We start from the raw sequence: 17260 nt of genomic DNA, 5'->3' as shown, positions 1-17260 counted from the left end.
TATATATATATAATATGCCCCAAGAGTAACTTTCTGAATGAATGTGAGAGGCTAGGATTTCTTAGGGTGGTATCTGCTATTGGGCCAGCTGTATAGCTGTAGTAAAGTAAGTCAAGATTTTGAATGGGTTGAAGACACATTTCCAGCCTTCCTGTCCCGCCCACATGTGGCTCCCCCTGCCTGACATAGTACAGATGGTGCAGAGCTTTAAAGTTGAAGGTTCACACAGAGACTCAGATCACTTTGCTGGGGTGGCCTGACCCCAGCTGCCTGGTGCAGGGGGCTAGACCCACCCAATGATCTTCTGAGGTCCCTTCCAGCCTTATAATCTATGAATCGGACTCTAGGACCCCTTGGGCTCTTCTACACATGCAATTAGTGCACATGAATACACTCTGGAGCTTATTGCTCCAGAGACTTTTGCTCCTGGGCATGCTTTTTGGACATGTGCCTGGGAGCAATTAACTCTGGAAAAATCAGCTCTGGAGTGTGTTCATGTACGGCACACACAGCCTGGTGAGAGCAGCCCTAGCTGGCAGGAGGCTCCAGGGCCTGGGGCTGCTCCCACTGACACAACATGCTGCAGAGGAGCTGGCTGAGGTCAGAGGATGCTTCAGCACAGGGCTACCCAGCAGGCAGCCCCCTGCACTGAAGCACCTTTGTGCCCCACCCATCCAGGTTAGCATCTACATGTGCACTGAAAAAAGTCTGCAGCAGGGTTGAATCAAGAGAGAGGAATAATACGAGGAAAACTTTGAGTATTTTCTATCCCAGATAAGGACTGTTCAGGGTCAGAGTAAGTCCCAAAAGGCCTTCATGGCTGCCTACTTGGGAGGTAACTAGAATGTACGGTCTCAAACATGGGAAGTTTGCAGCAGGGTAGAATCAAAAACAAAAATTAGGGTTGGAAGGGACCTCTGGAGGTCATTTAAGTTCAACACCCTGCTCAAAGCAGGATCATCCACCACAAAAGCATTCTAGCCAGGGCTTTGTCGAGTTGAGCCTTAAAAATCTCCAAGGATGGAGCTTCCACCACCTTTCTAGGTAACCCATTCCAGTGTTTCACCACCCTCCTAGTGAGAGAGGAAATTTAGGTTGGATATTAGGAAAAACTTTCTTCAACTTGAGACCATTGCTCCTTGTTCTGCCATCTGCCACCACTGAGAACAGTCTAGCTCCATCCTCTTTGGATCCCCCCCTTCAGGTAGTTGAAAGCTACTATCAAGTCCCCCCCGCCTCGGTCTGCTCTTCTGCAGACTGAATAAGCCCAGTTCCCACAGCCTCTCCTCAGATGTCATGTGCCCCAGCCCCTGAACTATTTTCATACTACCATGCTGCAGAGTTTATTAGCTCTCCACACCCTAAGAGGGCGCATGTGCAGAAACTGAGAGGTTTACCATAGAGCTAATTAGTCAGCTCTGCAGTAAATGTCTCCTGTAGATATGTCTTCTGAGTACTGCAAAGTGCAAGGGCACATTACAAGAAGCACAACGTCACGGACTGGGTCCCTGATACTGGGGTCCCCACACACTAGCTGTTGTATGGTTGGGATCTGACATGTATTATTCCAGATTCTGAAAATTGTGCATCCTATCATTGTCTGATTTGGGGGAATCTATGATAAAATGTATCAGAACTCAATCATGCAACTAACTTAATGACTACAAGGGGTCTAACAGAGTTAGTGCAGCTTGAGGGTAGTGGCTCTTCTGTAGATCTCTTAGACATGTAGAATTCTTGTTTAAAAGGATAGCCCATGCCTGTTAGAAACTGACACATATCTAGGAGAATAGATAGAACTGCTAGGGCCCCTAAGACTCTGAGGTATCGTAAGGATTTAAGGAGGAAACCGCTTCCCATTCAGGCGAGAAAACAAGTAGGGAAGATTTGATTCCATCCAAGTCCTGCAGAAACAAAATAATACAAGGAAAACTTTGAGTATTTTCTATCCCAGAGAAGGACTGTTCAGGGTTAGAGTAAGTCCCAAAAGGCCTTCATGGCTGTCCACTTGGGAGGTAACTAGAATGGAAGGTCTTAGATTAAACATGATTCCAGCTAATCTAGTTTCTTATTTGGTATAATCAGTCTGTCACTTTGTTTCCAGTATTTTTTTTAGATAGAATGGTGAGTGGGACAGAAAAGAGCTTTTATCTGCTTGTTAGCAAGTTTTCGAATTGTACATTTTCTTTCTCTTAGTAAGAGCATCATAGATCTGGGTTGTTTTAGTAAGACCATTTGAGCAAATAATTCATTATATCTGCTCAGCAGGTCTCTCTGATCCAGTCAATTTTTCCTAAGGTGTACTATTAGTTAAATTGGTTTTATAACATCTTTAAATTGGTGTCTGGAATGCAAGCAATACTTGACTTGACATCTTTATTCACTTGTTGGCATAGGTCAATTTTTCCATGGTTCCCAGCCATAAAAGTTTAACTCTGTAATCATCTGCAGTACTCTTTCTATTACTAAATGGAATTTTTCAGGGTTCCCAAGAGTATCCAGAGGTTGTGTTTTCTATTGGGTAAATTCATCAGCAAATATGGACATGGTATAATTCCCCCAGGTTTAGTATTCTATATAATTTTTGCATCAAGGTGTTTGGTAGTTTACTAAAAGGTGACTTTTAGTCCATCAGAATTGTTGTCTGGTGGCAGCTTTATTTAGCAGTGAATCTTAAGAATGCATTCCACTTCCAAAATAGGCCCCAAATTCCTGTTTGGATAATGTCATATTCTAACATAAAAAGGTTGGCATTGTGGAAGATACAATATTCTGTTCAGATAAATTATTACAGTAATGAATAGCTAGTAATACATTTGTACCTGTGTTAGCTATTCAAGTTATTTTGTCTCTCTCATTGCATTTCTAGCCCTCCATCGTTTCATCATATATAATATAGAGATATTAGTATCATTACTAATTCTGGTGATTTTCAGCCAGACAGAGCATGGATTTTATTTCACAGCATCTATTCATATCTCAAAATCAGTTCAGAGAAGGTCTGAAAAATCCCACTTTGTTGACTTTGATAATCCCTGCCATACTTTTCTGTAGCCTCTCCTCTTAAAGAGGACAGTATTTTAGTGTTCTTTCTCCATTTAAGTTAAACAAGTGATTCATTAGTACCAGTGCTTTTACTAATGTATGGATCATCTGGAAAGATGTTTAGTGAAAACTAATATTAATCTTTATTGTTGTCAGATCTTAACCCCAGTCCTTTCACTTGTACAATGGATTTGATTATCAGTGATCCTTGCAGATTAGAACAACCCTTTTTTTTTTTTTCTCTCTGTCATCCATAAATCTTGGTATCTTATGCAGTACCACCTGTGTCAAAGCACAAATTGTGCTCTTTGGAGCTACTAATATGTTGACATTGTAAAACAGTGCCACCTTCAGTTAAAATTGTTAAATATATTTCAGTGATGTTATTAATCAAAATAGAAATATATTCAGCACTGTTTTCTATTATTCCATCAATGTGTACATGCGCGCGTGCTCTCTCTCTCTCTCTCTCTCTCTCTGATTCATTTCAGCCAATGTAAGAAATGTTAGGGGTCTTACAGACAATGTTAACAACTACAAGGAAATTTCCAAAAATGTGTATAGTATAGACAGTGTCGTGTTGACTGTATACAAAGTCAGACACAGAGTATTGTAAGTGGACCTGGAATGAATACAAATCTTAATTCACTCAAGGCTTTGCTGAAGTCATGAACCACAAAAGAGAAGGTCAAGCATTTCTTTTAAATGACAACAGAGTTTCAAATATGAAATGGTTCGTGTATTTACTTGAGATCCTCCAGTAGTTATACAGGGTGTAAATGGCAAAAAGTACTTTCAGTCTGTTGTGTGGATGTATATTGAATAGGCTTCCTGTCAGTGCTAGGCCTGTCATCATTAAATGATTATGAAACGTAACTTGCACATGTGAAAGTGGTATTAAACCCAGCAGGGGGAGAGGAAGTGCCTCAGGTAAGATAAGAACTTGAATTAATTTAAATTAATTCATTTGACATAAAAAAACAGAGCCAAAGCTAACAGATTTTTTGCCAGTTTACAAATCGCCAAAGCCTAAATGGTTCATTGAAGAAACTCTTTGTTACCTTCTTGGTGGTAAATACCTTAGATTTGCTAACCTGGGGGATTTAAACATTCATGTTGGCAAGGCCTTATATTCAAAAGTTCCACAGCATATCTCCTCTCTTACCTTCCTAGGACTTGGATCTCACTTTCAGTCAAACCCATACAACTGGTCACATCTCAGATCTGATCTTTGGAGGAAGATGTGGTGTTAAGAGGACACCACAAGCCAGACACTATGTTGAACAGTCATTAAGGATATAGCTTGTCAGGAGCCAGGGCAGCAGCAAGCTAAATTGCCCCTAACTGGCCCTGGCTACCTGAGTGGCCCTGGCTGCCAGTGCCTCAACTACTTTCAGCTGCCCCAGTTGCCCACATGGGTGTGGCTACTTTCTTATAAACAGCAGCTCTTTCAGTGCCCAGCAGACTGATCCAGTAGCTTTTTTCTTTTTTTGTCTAGCCTTGAGCTTTTGACTCCTTGGCTAGGGACAGAACTTACACACAAACCACTGTAAGTGATCAGAAATCAGTTCAGATCTGTAATACAACAGAAGTTTAGCGCATGTAAACCACTTTCAAAATGGCTGAAACTGGTTTAAGATAAATCTGGATGGATGTAGTAGTATTAGACTTCACTGATTTAAGTTAAACCAGTTTATTGAGCTTATGTCCCAGATCCCCTCCAGATTTCAAGTTTACTCAAAGTCCCCCAGCATCCTGGGATGCTTAATACCTCCCTACAAATCCTGCCTCACAGTGTGGGTAGGCCAGCGTGGGCCTAAGCTGTCTGCTCCAGCCAAGCAGGGTGGCGTGCTCTAGCACCCCCTGGCTTCTGGCTTGGGCCACTGAAGTCATGTGACTGCATTTCTGGAATCAAAAGTGAATGTCTGTTTACTTATTGGTTCAATGTGCGTAGTTTAGACTAACCTGCGAAGATTGAATTGGTTCAATCCCAGGCTTTTTGATTGTCTGTAGGTAGCCCTTGTTCTTAGTTCCTTGGTTCCTGCCTTTTGATTCTTAGTTTCCCAGTTCCTGAGTCCTGCCTCTTGGTTCCTAGTTTCCTGTTCCCCGGGTCCTAGTTCTTGACTTCTTGGTTTCATCCTTGTTCCTGGCTTCTGCCTGCTGGTTCCTGCTTGCTGACCCTTTTGTTCCAGACTTGCTGACTCATAACTCCCCAGTTCCCTCCCATGCTCCTGACTCAAGTTCAGACCTCTATTTTCTGACAGCTGGCTTGTGGCTTTAGTTTGGCAGTCTCCCACACCCCAGTCCTGGACAGCTATGGTTGCCAGTTCTGAGGGATGAGTTCATGAAGGTCACGGCTTATGGCTGTGCCTTGGTTCTGTGACATCCTGCACCATATAAAGAGAGGGGACACTGGTGGAATACAGTTTGAAGCACAAAGACTTTCTCAAAGGCAATATTTAATCTGTATTGCATGCCAAAAGAATGTTCTATTCAGACTCTGGAATTGCTAAGTTGCTCCTCAGGGCAGTATGCTGCTTCAATAATCCTGACTGCCTTCAGTCCATAGAAGAACCTAATGCAAAATGTTGCAAACTCTCATCGTTTCAGGATCTGTTCAGGAAGTCTTCTCAAACTTCAGGGACCTGCTTCCCCTCTGTTAGCCAAAGAACAGTCATTTTCCACTGTCAGAAGTTAGTCCGTTTCCATGTCAAGAAGTATTAGTCCCTGAAGAAGCTATAAATCTTACTTAGGCCTTTCACCAGCTGGGGAAAGAAAGTTGGAACCAACTCTTGACCAGAATACCAGTGCCTCATTCTAGAAAGAAAATGCCTCATTCTAGAAATCCTTTATTTTCTTCTTCAAATATGCAGTTGCCTAACCAACCCAGACTGCATACAGGTGTATGTTAGATCTGGCCAGTTACTATCTATTGTCAAGCCTTCCATTTCTGAGTTAGATCATAGAGATATTAGCAGTGAGGAAGAATGATCTAAGATTAGGGCATGGACCTGGGTTACATTTCCTGTTCTGCCACAGACTTCCTGTCTAACTCTTGCAAGTCACTTAAGACCAGGCTCTCAAAGGTATTTGCTTGTAACTCCCATTCCCATCAACACTAACTCAAATCTGTTGGAGTTAAGTGTCTAAATATCCTTGAGAAACTTATGCCCAGTTTTCATACACCTCCATTTCCCATCTGTAATACTTCCCTACATCACAGCTCTGTTATTAATGTATATACATTAAAGAATTTGAGGCACTCTGATACTGCAGTACTGAGAGTGTCTGTACCTAGCAGTAGATATCCAAATACCTGCTACAAGCTTATTTGATTGATGCCAATATTCCAGACTCATCATAATCAGGATTCAGACCAAGCAGGACATAGGACAAGCAGCATTTATTTGCACTAACATGATGATTAGATGTGGATGAATAGAGGGAAGTTATCTCTTCTCATTCTCCTGATCCATTCCGTAGAGATATTGTTTTCTTTCTGAGAGAAGTGGCCATAGACCAGGGAAATGGACCGATACACTTGAAGTCCTCCTATGGGAGAAGCACTTAAAGCACAACAATAGGAAACTGCACTTTGCCCACTAAACCAGGGGTGGGCAAAATATAGCCTGCAGGCCTAATCTGGCCCACCAAGCCATTCTCTCTGGCCCATGGGGCCTCTAAAAATTTTAGAAAATTAATTTTTATCTGCCCCTAGCTGTCTGTCAAAGATGACAGGTAGCCAGCGGCAGTAGGACCCAGGGGGAGCCTGTGGCAGGACCCAGCAGCTGAGCAGCAAGGCCAGCCCAGCTTCATCCAGCCCCCCAGCCCAAACCTGAAGCCTCTGCAGCTTCTGACCACATGATCCTGAAGCTGTTCCCTGCCTCCCTCCATCTGAGTGGAAAGTAAGATAAGATTGGATGGGGGGAAACCGCTGTGAGCCACCCAGCACCTGGGTGGCCCATGGTGCTTGCCGGGCTCAGCTGGAGCCAGAGCAGGAAGCAGTGGGCAGGGGATGGAGGGAAGCAGTGGTGGGAAGGGTGGGGCACAGGAAGCAGTGGGGGCTGCGGGGAGCAGCATGGGAAATGGCGAGCAAGCATGCAGGAGGGAAAGTAGGGAAACGGTGGCAGCATCTCGTGGGTGTGAAGCCAGTGCAAGTGCCATGGGATTGGCAGGGACCCAGGGTGGGGTGGCAGGAGTGCGGAGCCTGAGCACAGGGTCTGCCTGGCTGCATCACATGAAGCTCGCATGCAGTCTGCAAGAGCCACACGCAATGGAGCCAGCAGCCTGGCTCGCATGCACGTGTTCTCGCGCTCTTTCCCACACACACCATACAGTAGGACTGCATTTTGAGCTATTATGCAGTCATGCCTAGATGCATTTTGTAAACACATGTCAGTACAAAAATATTTTAAAATAAAATTAAAGTAAGTTATAGTAGATATAATTTTTTGTATATGATTTGGGTTTTATTTCTGGTTTCAAGATTGCAGCACCCTTCCTCTCAAAAGGAGTACTTCCAGGGCAAGACAAGGGACTTCTAGTAGCAAAGGTCAGGGATTGGGGGCTGGACTTGCAGTCCCAATATGGTGACCAGGGGGCGGGGAAACTGTCAAGGGGTGGGGCTATCCCTGCAGCCCAAAACTCAGTAAGCAGCTCTCCATCCAAAATAATTGCCCAGCTCTACACTAAACCCTTCACCCACACAGTAATTATGACTCAATTATCTCTCCGATCTTGTTTAACATCAACATGTAGCCAGTGGGTGAACTGGTAAAATGAGCACAGAAGTGCCAGCAATGCATAGATGGCACCCAGCTCTACTTATCTGTTACAGTGTATAACAATACCACTACCAGCTACATGGCTCACTGGATGGATAAGTGCAGTGATGAGAATTATTTTGATCCTAAAGCTTCAACCAGCTTGATCCTAAATGAGCCATTGATAGTGCTGGTAAGCAGGAAAAGCACTTTGAGGAGTTTGCAGTCTCACTGGGTTGAAGATACAACCCAAGGGTGCTTGGTTTGATTCATAGTTCAGAAGTGCTCCTGGATTCCCTACTGATAAGTTCCAGCTAGACAAACTTTGGTTACTGTAATATTCAGGTGATTGTATAGTCAAAGAAGTTATTTTAAATTTGTCCTCCTTTTTGGATTGCCTTTCTAGCCATTATTGTGAAAGCATATGCTTTTAATTGTTACAGGAGTATCTTTCTGAATCTGCAGTTAGCTTTAAACAGCTCAAGGGACATCAAAAGAGATAATGCAACTACTTCACTACAAATTTATGTATATTTAGTATTTATGCATATTTACTGCTTTTGAGATCCAACTTATGGCCAGCAACTGCTTTTGAAGCTTTGGCCCTAGCAGTTTAACTTTTATTGTAAATATCAGGGCAATGCTTTCCTTGTACAAGCGTCACACGTCATAAGTGTCAGTGAAAAGGTTGTAAAAGATTTTTTCCATCCCTCTGGCGTGACAGCCATCTCTATAGCATCTAAGCACCTTAAGCATGAATGAGTGAAAGTCAGTGAATGTAATGTTACAACACTCAATGAACTGGTTAAGTATTGTTGTCTTTTTTTTTATAGTTGATACTGAGATACAGGAAACACACGCATCTTATCCCAGGTTACATCAGGACTTTACAACAGACATTGGGATAGAGTCAGCTGTTCTGGATCCCAGTTCCCTGTCTTAGCCACCAGACCAGTAAATCAATTTGTATTTGTTTGACCCAAATTGTCCGTGGCCTCTGCATGACTCCATAAATGTGGAGGGATGAGCAAGAGGCTTCTCCTGTGGAACAGCTGCTAAAGGTTACTCATAAAAGTCACTGGAGATCACAGCCGCTACTTGTTCCTTGAGCAAGCAGAATCAAACTTCTGAGGATGAGGGAGGAGTCTCAGTCATAGCACTGCTCCTGGTCTGTGGACTGAGGCTGGTATCAGGGGAGCCACACTGCACTAATCTAGTGGTTGATATAAAACATGTGCCTTCTGTGCACAGCAAGCAGCACCAAGAGAGATAATGCCTGTACAACCCCCTTAATGTTACATGCAGTAATCTAGCACTTTATTGTGTGCGGTGTAAGTCCATGGTCCTGTTCAAAGAAAAAAAACCAAAAGTATATTAATGAGTTCATAAAACATAAAGAGTTATTGTGTTTTTTGATGGGCAGTAAGTAGAAAGATGTGATCCTGCTTACCTACTGAACAAAGTAGAAGGAAAAATGAGTCAATGAAAGGTGTCTGACTTTTACCATGGTTGTGATGAAGAAAAAGAGAAATAAATGACCATGTTTAGGAATGGTTTGTAAAAGTCAGACTTTCCTGACTCTTAACATGAATATTAACACTGTCCCATCAGTATTCTGTGTAGAATTAGATTTTGAAGATCAGAAAATGGAAAAAGATAGCTCAGGTCAGCCTGGAAACAGAATGGATCTAAGTATGAGGAAAGTGATGACAAACAAAAGGTTGATGTCTGTTCCTCTGTCTAGACCCCTCTGTTGAAAGCACTGTTTTCATAAGACTCAGACAGAATTCATTTCCATACAGAGTCCTTAATGGTTCCTGTCAGAACAAAACAGCTGGGAAACATATGGTATCCATTTCCCTGTATCACTTGGAAAAAATTTCACATGTAAATAAAACCAACATAAAAGTGTAGCCCTTTGAACTTACAATTTTATACAATATATAAATAAATCAGTACAATGCGTTCTTTGTATTGGCCCACTAAGTTATATGCCTTTTTATTACTATTATTTTTATTATTTCCTGAGAAGTATATTCTTAGGAACTTCCAAAGATACCAAGGTAATATTCATACAGCCCCAATTACTAAAGCTTTAATAGCCTTGCTGAAGAAGTATATAACTGCTTCTTAAGAAAGGTGTTTGGTACAAATTGTGTACGTGATCACGAATTAAACTCCACTGATATTGCATGCATAGTTAATGTGTAATAAATCTATTATGCTTATATTGTGCTATTAAATTTTAGAATGTGTTAATTCTTGATAAAAGTGATCTGAAAAGGAAAACGCATTGATGTGATTTATAAATATAAAAGAAACTCTTTATCAGGATATCACTGATTCTGGGAGTTGGTAGATATTACAAAATCTAGCAGGGGAGCACAGGCTGTAGAGGAGAATGGGGCTCTGAAGCAATTGAATTATCCCTCCCAGGAAGCACCAGAATGGCATAAACAAAAATATTCTCAATTCTTCTGCAAACATTTTCTGTAAAAATGGACACAATTCATCAACATATTTCTGCTTGTAAAATAACAGTCCTCCATGAACAAATTTGCAAAATTGTCAACCCATCCTACTGTTACACACCCAGAAAAATACCCAACTGCTACAGGACAGTCCAGTGAAATAAAAAGAATAGAGCTTGGCTTGGAGCTGTCATGAATGCCACTAGGCTCAATTTTTGGTTTCTCTGATTACAAATAATTTTGTTCTTGGCATTGAAATGGTATGTGGAATTTGAAACAAATATATTTTCAATAATACTTGTCTCTCACATTCCTGTAGCAGGAGTAAGATTAATCATAAATCTGCTTACGTGTAAATGCGGCATGTTTTCAGGTAATGTGTATTCCCCTTGTTTTGTCATGAGTATTGCATATTCTGAAGATACAATATAATGAGCATTTATATTTGATACTGATAGTTCTAAATTTTACTCCTTTGTTTCTGCAGTTTCCAGCACCAGCTGGAGCTGTGGTGTTTCAACTCTTATTGGAAATGCACAAAAACCGGGAGGAATTACAGATATGTGCAATAAGTTCAGACCAGTGAAGAGGGTTTCCCCACTGAAGCACCAGCCAGATTGCTCTGAAAACAATGAAAGTGATGACCAAAAGAACCAGAAGGGAGAGTATCAGAAAGGTAGTGATTCTCACTCTGCACCTCAGAACGATGATCAGTGCCCAGGAGATGGAGAGAACCTTAAAAGTAAAAGCATTGAGGCCGGCGTTTTGCTTGGGGAGCTGGAGCACTATGACCTGGATATGGATGAAATTTTGGATGTGCCTTACATTAAATCAAATCAGCAACTCACTGCTTTTACTAAGGTGGCACCAGAGAAAAAGATTTTGGGTGTATATTCAACACTGAATGGCCTTAGTGGCAAAACCAGCTCTGCAGGGAACACTGAAAACTTGCCAGCCAGCACAACACAGTTTTGTGTTCTGTCCCCTGTGAAAAACTCTCAGCTGAGAAAAATGCAGCCCATTGTCCTTGATCAGCACAAGCATTTGAATGAAGAACTAGAGCTTTCCCAGCCTCTAGTTAAATGTAGTTCAGTCCACGAACCTGAATCCCAAAGCAAGGGCTTCCTCAGCAGAACGTTTGCTGATCCCCAGGCTCATAAAACTGAGAAGACCATGCCAAACTGCCAGCTGAGGACTTTTCATCTGCAGACGGCAGTGACAGAAAACAAACTTGATGAACTGAACAGTAATATAAACTGGAACAGTGTAGGAGGCCCAGAAGAAAGGAGTGAAGATGTGAAAAAAATTAAAAGTATCCTAAATATTGTGAAAGAAGGGCAAATATCATTATTGGTAAGTGTCCTCTTTTTTGTAAAACATGTAGAAAAGAACACTATACTGATACTTTAAATCAGTCGGTTGACTTCATGTGTATCGTGCACTGCAACTCTGTGCACCCTTAATTAGAAATTGAGGGTACGAGTTTTCAATTGAAAGTTGTGGAGTTTAAATCACATGTTTAGCTAAACTAGCAATAATTTTAGATAGTTGCAGACAAAAATAAACTGAAATAATTTAAAATAAAGAGGCTTTCAATTTTAGAATCCACTTGTGCAATACATTTGAATCTGAATGGAGTCCTTTCAAAATGTTTGCAGTTCATTTTGTTCGGTTATTTGTCATTTACATCAGTTACTTCCCATGAGAACAGAGAGGCTTCTGTTGTGTTCTGATTATTATGCAGGAGTGTTCATGCCAATTGGTTGCAACAGCATTTGCAGACAAGAGTTCACTCTAAAGCCTGACTGCCCTCTGTCCCATATGAAGTTTTTAGTTAGCTCCAGCTCTGCGATCAGACACCATCAATACTCGTTTCCAAAGAAACAAGATCCAAGTTAACAACAGGATGCAAGCCAAGGAAACAATTCGCAAAGACTGTCAGAACAGTAGCATATGTGCACAAACTATTTTGTACTGATTTTTTTTTTTTTTTGGTTCAGGTTTAACATTTTAGAATAAGCACAATGTCACTTTTTAACACTAACCAAAACTGTTCTTAAAGACTAGTAATGGGCAGGGGAATCTGTCACAATACTAAAGGAGAAATAAAACCAAGTCATTCATCCAAAAATTAGAAATAAAGAGAACCAGATTTTTTTTGGATATATTTTAAAAAAACTAATTGAGACAGACTCATCAAGTGCATGTATTAGCTAATATGCATAGTTACATGATCTCATCATGGTTAATCTCTTGTCTTCCTTTTTTAATCTCTCTCCTGTTATTTCTCAAAGCCACTTGTTATATTTTGCTGTAAAAATAGATTTGGGTGGGATTACATGTTACCATATGTCTGTGCAGTGTAGCACAATATTCACAAGCATTATTACAATACAGGTTTTATTAATGGAATCAGTTCACAAATTAGCATAGCATTCAGATGTCATGGAGCTGAATTACATTTTTCTTTGTATTTAACAGAAACTGAAACTCGCCATGGACTAGGATAAATTTGGCCCTTGGCACATGCATTTACTGGGGAAGCATCATGGACACTTTAAATTGATGTTTTCCTAGAGGTAGTAGCAAAAAAGAAAAGGGACAAATCGTAAGACATGCAGTTAGGCTAGAAAATATATTCATGTTTTATTTTGGTTGACAAAATAATATACTAAGAGACTGTGTCACAAAACATGACCTTTCATAGTAATTGCATGAGACTGATATCAACAACATAACCACTACCTAGTCCTTTATCCTGGGTGCATCGACACGAGATGCTTACTGCGCATTGGCCTAATAACAGTGCACAGTAGCATGCCACAGCAAAAACAGTGCTAATAGCCTACTGCACAGTGTTATTAGGCTAGTGCACAGTAAGTGTCACTAAATAATCGTGCACTGGCACTACTGCACAGTAATTTTAGGTACTGCACATTTAGCTAGTGCTTTATTACGGAATTAGTAAACTAAATGTGCAGTATCTAAGGTGCGTTAATGAATGTGTAGATGTGCCCCCTGTCTCTAATATAGGCCAGTCCCAGCTTACAGGAAAAGTATAAAATCCCTATTATGGACAAGTAGAACATGCAGGGACATTTCCTTGTCTTCTCACAAACTGTTTGCTTTGTAAGCTTCATGGTTCAACATACATTTTTCTAATTTGCACATGTGATGTACTGATTTTTCACCTTTTTCATACTTTTTTTTTTTTTTTTTTTTTTTTTGTCCAGCCACACTTTTTTTTTTTTTTTTTTTTTTTTTTGTACAGCCACACCTGGCAGCAGACAATCTGGACAAAATTCATGATGAAAATAACAACAATCTGTTGCACATAGCAGCATCACAGGGACATGCTGAATGTTTGCAGCATCTCACTTCTTTGATGGGAGAAGACTGTTTGAATGAACGGAACAGTGAACAACTAACTCCAGCTGGATTAGCAATAAAGGTAACTTGGTTTTAAAGCTCCATGATGGCTGTAAATAATATTTATATCAACAGGATGTTATTTTTCAAGACCTTTTCATTCAGTTGGGTAAAAAATGGATGTAGAAAGGATACTTCTAAAGTTGGCTGATATCACACAAACAAATGAAAATGTGGTACTGTTAAAGAATCTAATTTGTCATAAACCATTGCTTATTGTATAGGTGATTGTTGGTTGATACATTAACCTAACTTTAAATCAGTTAAACTTCTGGGCATTAAAGAAAGACTGTTGAATTTTTTATTTATACCATTTTCGGTGATTCACATTAGGGTTTCTGTGAGTAAAGGACTCCTTTATTCATCATAGTGGTGTCTTGGGTTTTTTTTACTAATACAAATATATTAAAATGAGCATGAGGGAGTGTTTTCAAAGTACTTTTTGCTTGGTTCTAAAACTTTTTTAAAGGTGCCAGATCTGAAGCTGACACTTAGTCATCTAAAGCAGACTGGAGTATCAAACCTCAATTAACATTTACCTTCTAAATAGCATAGTATGCAACCTGTCAGAAACTACAGAAAATAATGTCATCTGAGAATAAGTCAAAACTTCCAGGATAGTCTGTTATACAGGAAAGCATGACTGTGCTGTAGTAAAGTATAGTGGTGCACAGGGAAGTTTACAGTTGAACAGTTTTTAGGGTCTTTAGTAAATATGGTTTAATGCAGTCACTTTCAGTAGGTACCTCAGCAAGAAACTTGGGAATGGGAAATACTGTGCAAGAGTTTGTTTCCTTGGTTATTTTAATTTTCTTCATAGGAAAAAGTCTGGTAATTGACACAGGCCTGGCAAGACCTGTAGTGAAAAAAATCTTTGAAAATTCAAGAGATTAGTCTTTTTAGTGAACCAGTATCCCAATATAGCATCAGAAAAGCATTGTATTTTGGCAAGTGCCATCTTTCAAATTAAGAGATGAACTTGATGTCTGTGTGCCATTGGTAGTTAAATTGTTTTTCCTAGCTTTCAGAATCCTAGATGCACTGATCTGTTGATCTGGGACTAGACTGTAAAGCTTTTCGGGCAAGGGCTCTTTCTTCTGTGCATATACAACGCTTAGCCACAGTGGTATCTTAAATCCATTGCTCCAGTTATAGATGCCATAATAATACAGGTACTCAACAAGAATAACCTACAGAGTAGCCTTTAGCTATTTGACAACAAAAACATAAATACAAAAGGTCAAAAGGACAGAGTCAACTGCTCTCAGGCATAGTGTCTACACCTGTGCCTGGGACTGCAGCATTTTGAGCCAGGGCAGAGCAGCCTCAGGCTGACAGAAACCCTGGGGGGTCAGCCCAAGGCTCCGGGTGGTGGCACTGGGTGGCAGAGGGGCTGGCTGGGGCACGAAGATGGTAAAGTGCAGGACTAGGTAGCAGGTAGCCCCTGCACTTTAGCACCCTTGTGCCCCAGCAAGCCCCTTTCACCTTCTACATGTAAATGTAAGTACTCCACTGTAAGACAGTATTGTTGGGGATGATACCACCATATGACAGAGTTAATTAATTTACTGTGACCTAATACCAGTGCATGTGTAGATGGTGACACTTTACTGTGGAGCTAATTAATCTACTCTGCAGTAAAGGGCATATGTAGATTCACCCACTATCTACTAAGTTTTGGGGAGTAGTGAGAGGAGTAACACAAGCAGCATTTTACATTCTGAAAAATGCACATTGTGCAATGTGCATGTAAGTATTGCTTCGCTTACTCTTGAAAGGCAACCCCATATGAATTGCTCTTCAGTAACCATTCTATGTCAGGAACTCCCTATAGCTGATTTTAGGAGGGGAAGGCAGAACAGTTTGTTCATCTAAAACTGTAGGGGAAGTTTAAGTAGGGAGAACATTGCCAGTAGCCAAATTGTAATTGGTCCTGGGCGCCAGGATACAAAAGTATATTATTGGTTGATGCAGAAACAACCTTGGAAAAAAACAGAATGATTTATGTGACAGTCACAATATATAAGTGATCCTGATGGAATTTTTACTATTTAGTAGATAATGTTGTTGAATCTGAAGCAGCTGGATTTTTTTTAACTCTTCCTCCTCCATTTAGAACGGTCAGTTGGAGTGTGTACGGTGGATGGTGAGTGAAACGGAAGCTATTGCCGAATTGAGTTGCTCTAAAGATCACCCAAGCCTTATTCATTATGCAGGTTGTTATGGTCAGGTATGATTCCATTTTAAATCAGTGTTTTTAGTTTGTAAAAGAGGTTGATTTGAATGGTGACGTAAGAATTCCATTTTGCAGTGTTTATAACAAACATGTTCTAATGGCATATATGTTCATTTTTTAAGTACAAGCTTTCTTTTTCACCCCATATCTAGTAGGCCCCCACAAAAGTGCTTAATAATCAGGGTGGTTTAACCTTTATATTCCTCTGAATTTCTACTGTCAAGCTATAATTATTAGCTGCCAGTACAATTAGGTGTCACATTTGATTAGTGCTCTTTTCTTTCGATCTTGGAAACCTCTCATAAAAGAGATTAGTCATCTCTTCGTAGTCCCTGGGGGATTTCTTGGCCACATCCCCAAATCACTCAGCAGTCTGGGACAGTCTCCTTTTTTGGAGACAATAAGCCAGAATACTTCAGTAAAATGTGACAGTTTGGGAAGTCAGTGCATTGGCAGTGATGTGAGGGGTGGGGAAACAGGAACTGCATCTGTTTAAAACAAGCCAGTTTAATTGAGAATAACTTGTAAAAGTGTGTTGTAAACTCACCCTTACTGCACCTAAACTCCACATAAATCTAGTAATAGGGAACCTCAAAGTACAAAGTTTGAATGATTATGCCAACTAAACCAAACAATATGGGTGAAGTTGTAACAGTAGGTTATAACAATCCACTTTCCTCAAAATGACCCTGCAATAAATCCATCCAAGAAACCCTTTATTAGCCCTACCAGAGTATTGACCCTGTGGGAAAGATAGTGGTCTTCTGGTTTCTTTGGAAGATGGACCACTTCCACCCCCCGCTTCCTTCAGTGCATGTTAGAGACAATCAACAGTCCATTGAGATTCTGGGCCCTGTGTAGACTAAATGAGGGGAGAGCATGCACGACACTTTAAAGCGGGCTAAATGCTTTTGCACCACTTTAACAGTGTTGGTGTTTGCGCACCTCGGCAGCATATTGCACATTAATTCCAGTCGCTGTAGGAAATTTGGCGGTGTAATGTACCTTACATGACTTGGGGCACAGCAAACTAAAACTCCTCCGCAGAGTTTTAGTTTGCTGTCCCTACAGCTGTGGAGCAAAGCACTGTGCTCTGTGCAGCTCAGGGGCTCTGCAGGAAGCCCTGCAGGCAGCCTGGCAGCAGCCTAGGAAAGTAGGCTTTGCCTAAGAAAAGTAGTGAGATAATCTCTTTCTTTTCTTTTCTTTTCTTTTCTTTTTTTTTGTTTCCCCCTTGGAGCCTGCCTGAGCTGCGCAGAGGCCTGGTGCTTCCCTCTGCAACTGTGGTTCCCCCTGGGACTACCTGAGCCAGGTGCCTG

General features: G+C 40.8%; 1 protein-coding gene across 3 annotated transcripts in view; it reads left to right on the top strand.

Annotated features, from left to right (window-relative positions):
* The window catches only part of SNCAIP (synuclein alpha interacting protein), a 75173-nt gene that overhangs the window by 15495 nt on the left and 42418 nt on the right, over positions 1-17260 (top strand). For all 3 annotated transcript variants that reach the window (XM_006029020.3, XM_006029019.3, XM_006029018.3), the window contains exons 4-6: positions 10767-11632; positions 13551-13730; positions 15825-15938. In XM_006029020.3, coding sequence (XP_006029082.1) covers positions 10767-11632; positions 13551-13730; positions 15825-15938 — 1160 coding nt within the window. The remainder of the gene's footprint in view (positions 1-10766; positions 11633-13550; positions 13731-15824; positions 15939-17260) is intronic.

This window comes from Alligator sinensis, unplaced genomic scaffold, assembly GCF_000455745.1.
Source record: "Alligator sinensis unplaced genomic scaffold, ASM45574v1 scaffold1451_1, whole genome shotgun sequence".
In the NCBI taxonomy this organism is placed as follows: Eukaryota; Metazoa; Chordata; order Crocodylia; family Alligatoridae; genus Alligator; species Alligator sinensis.
This window is presented reverse-complemented; position numbering and strand designations above follow the sequence as displayed.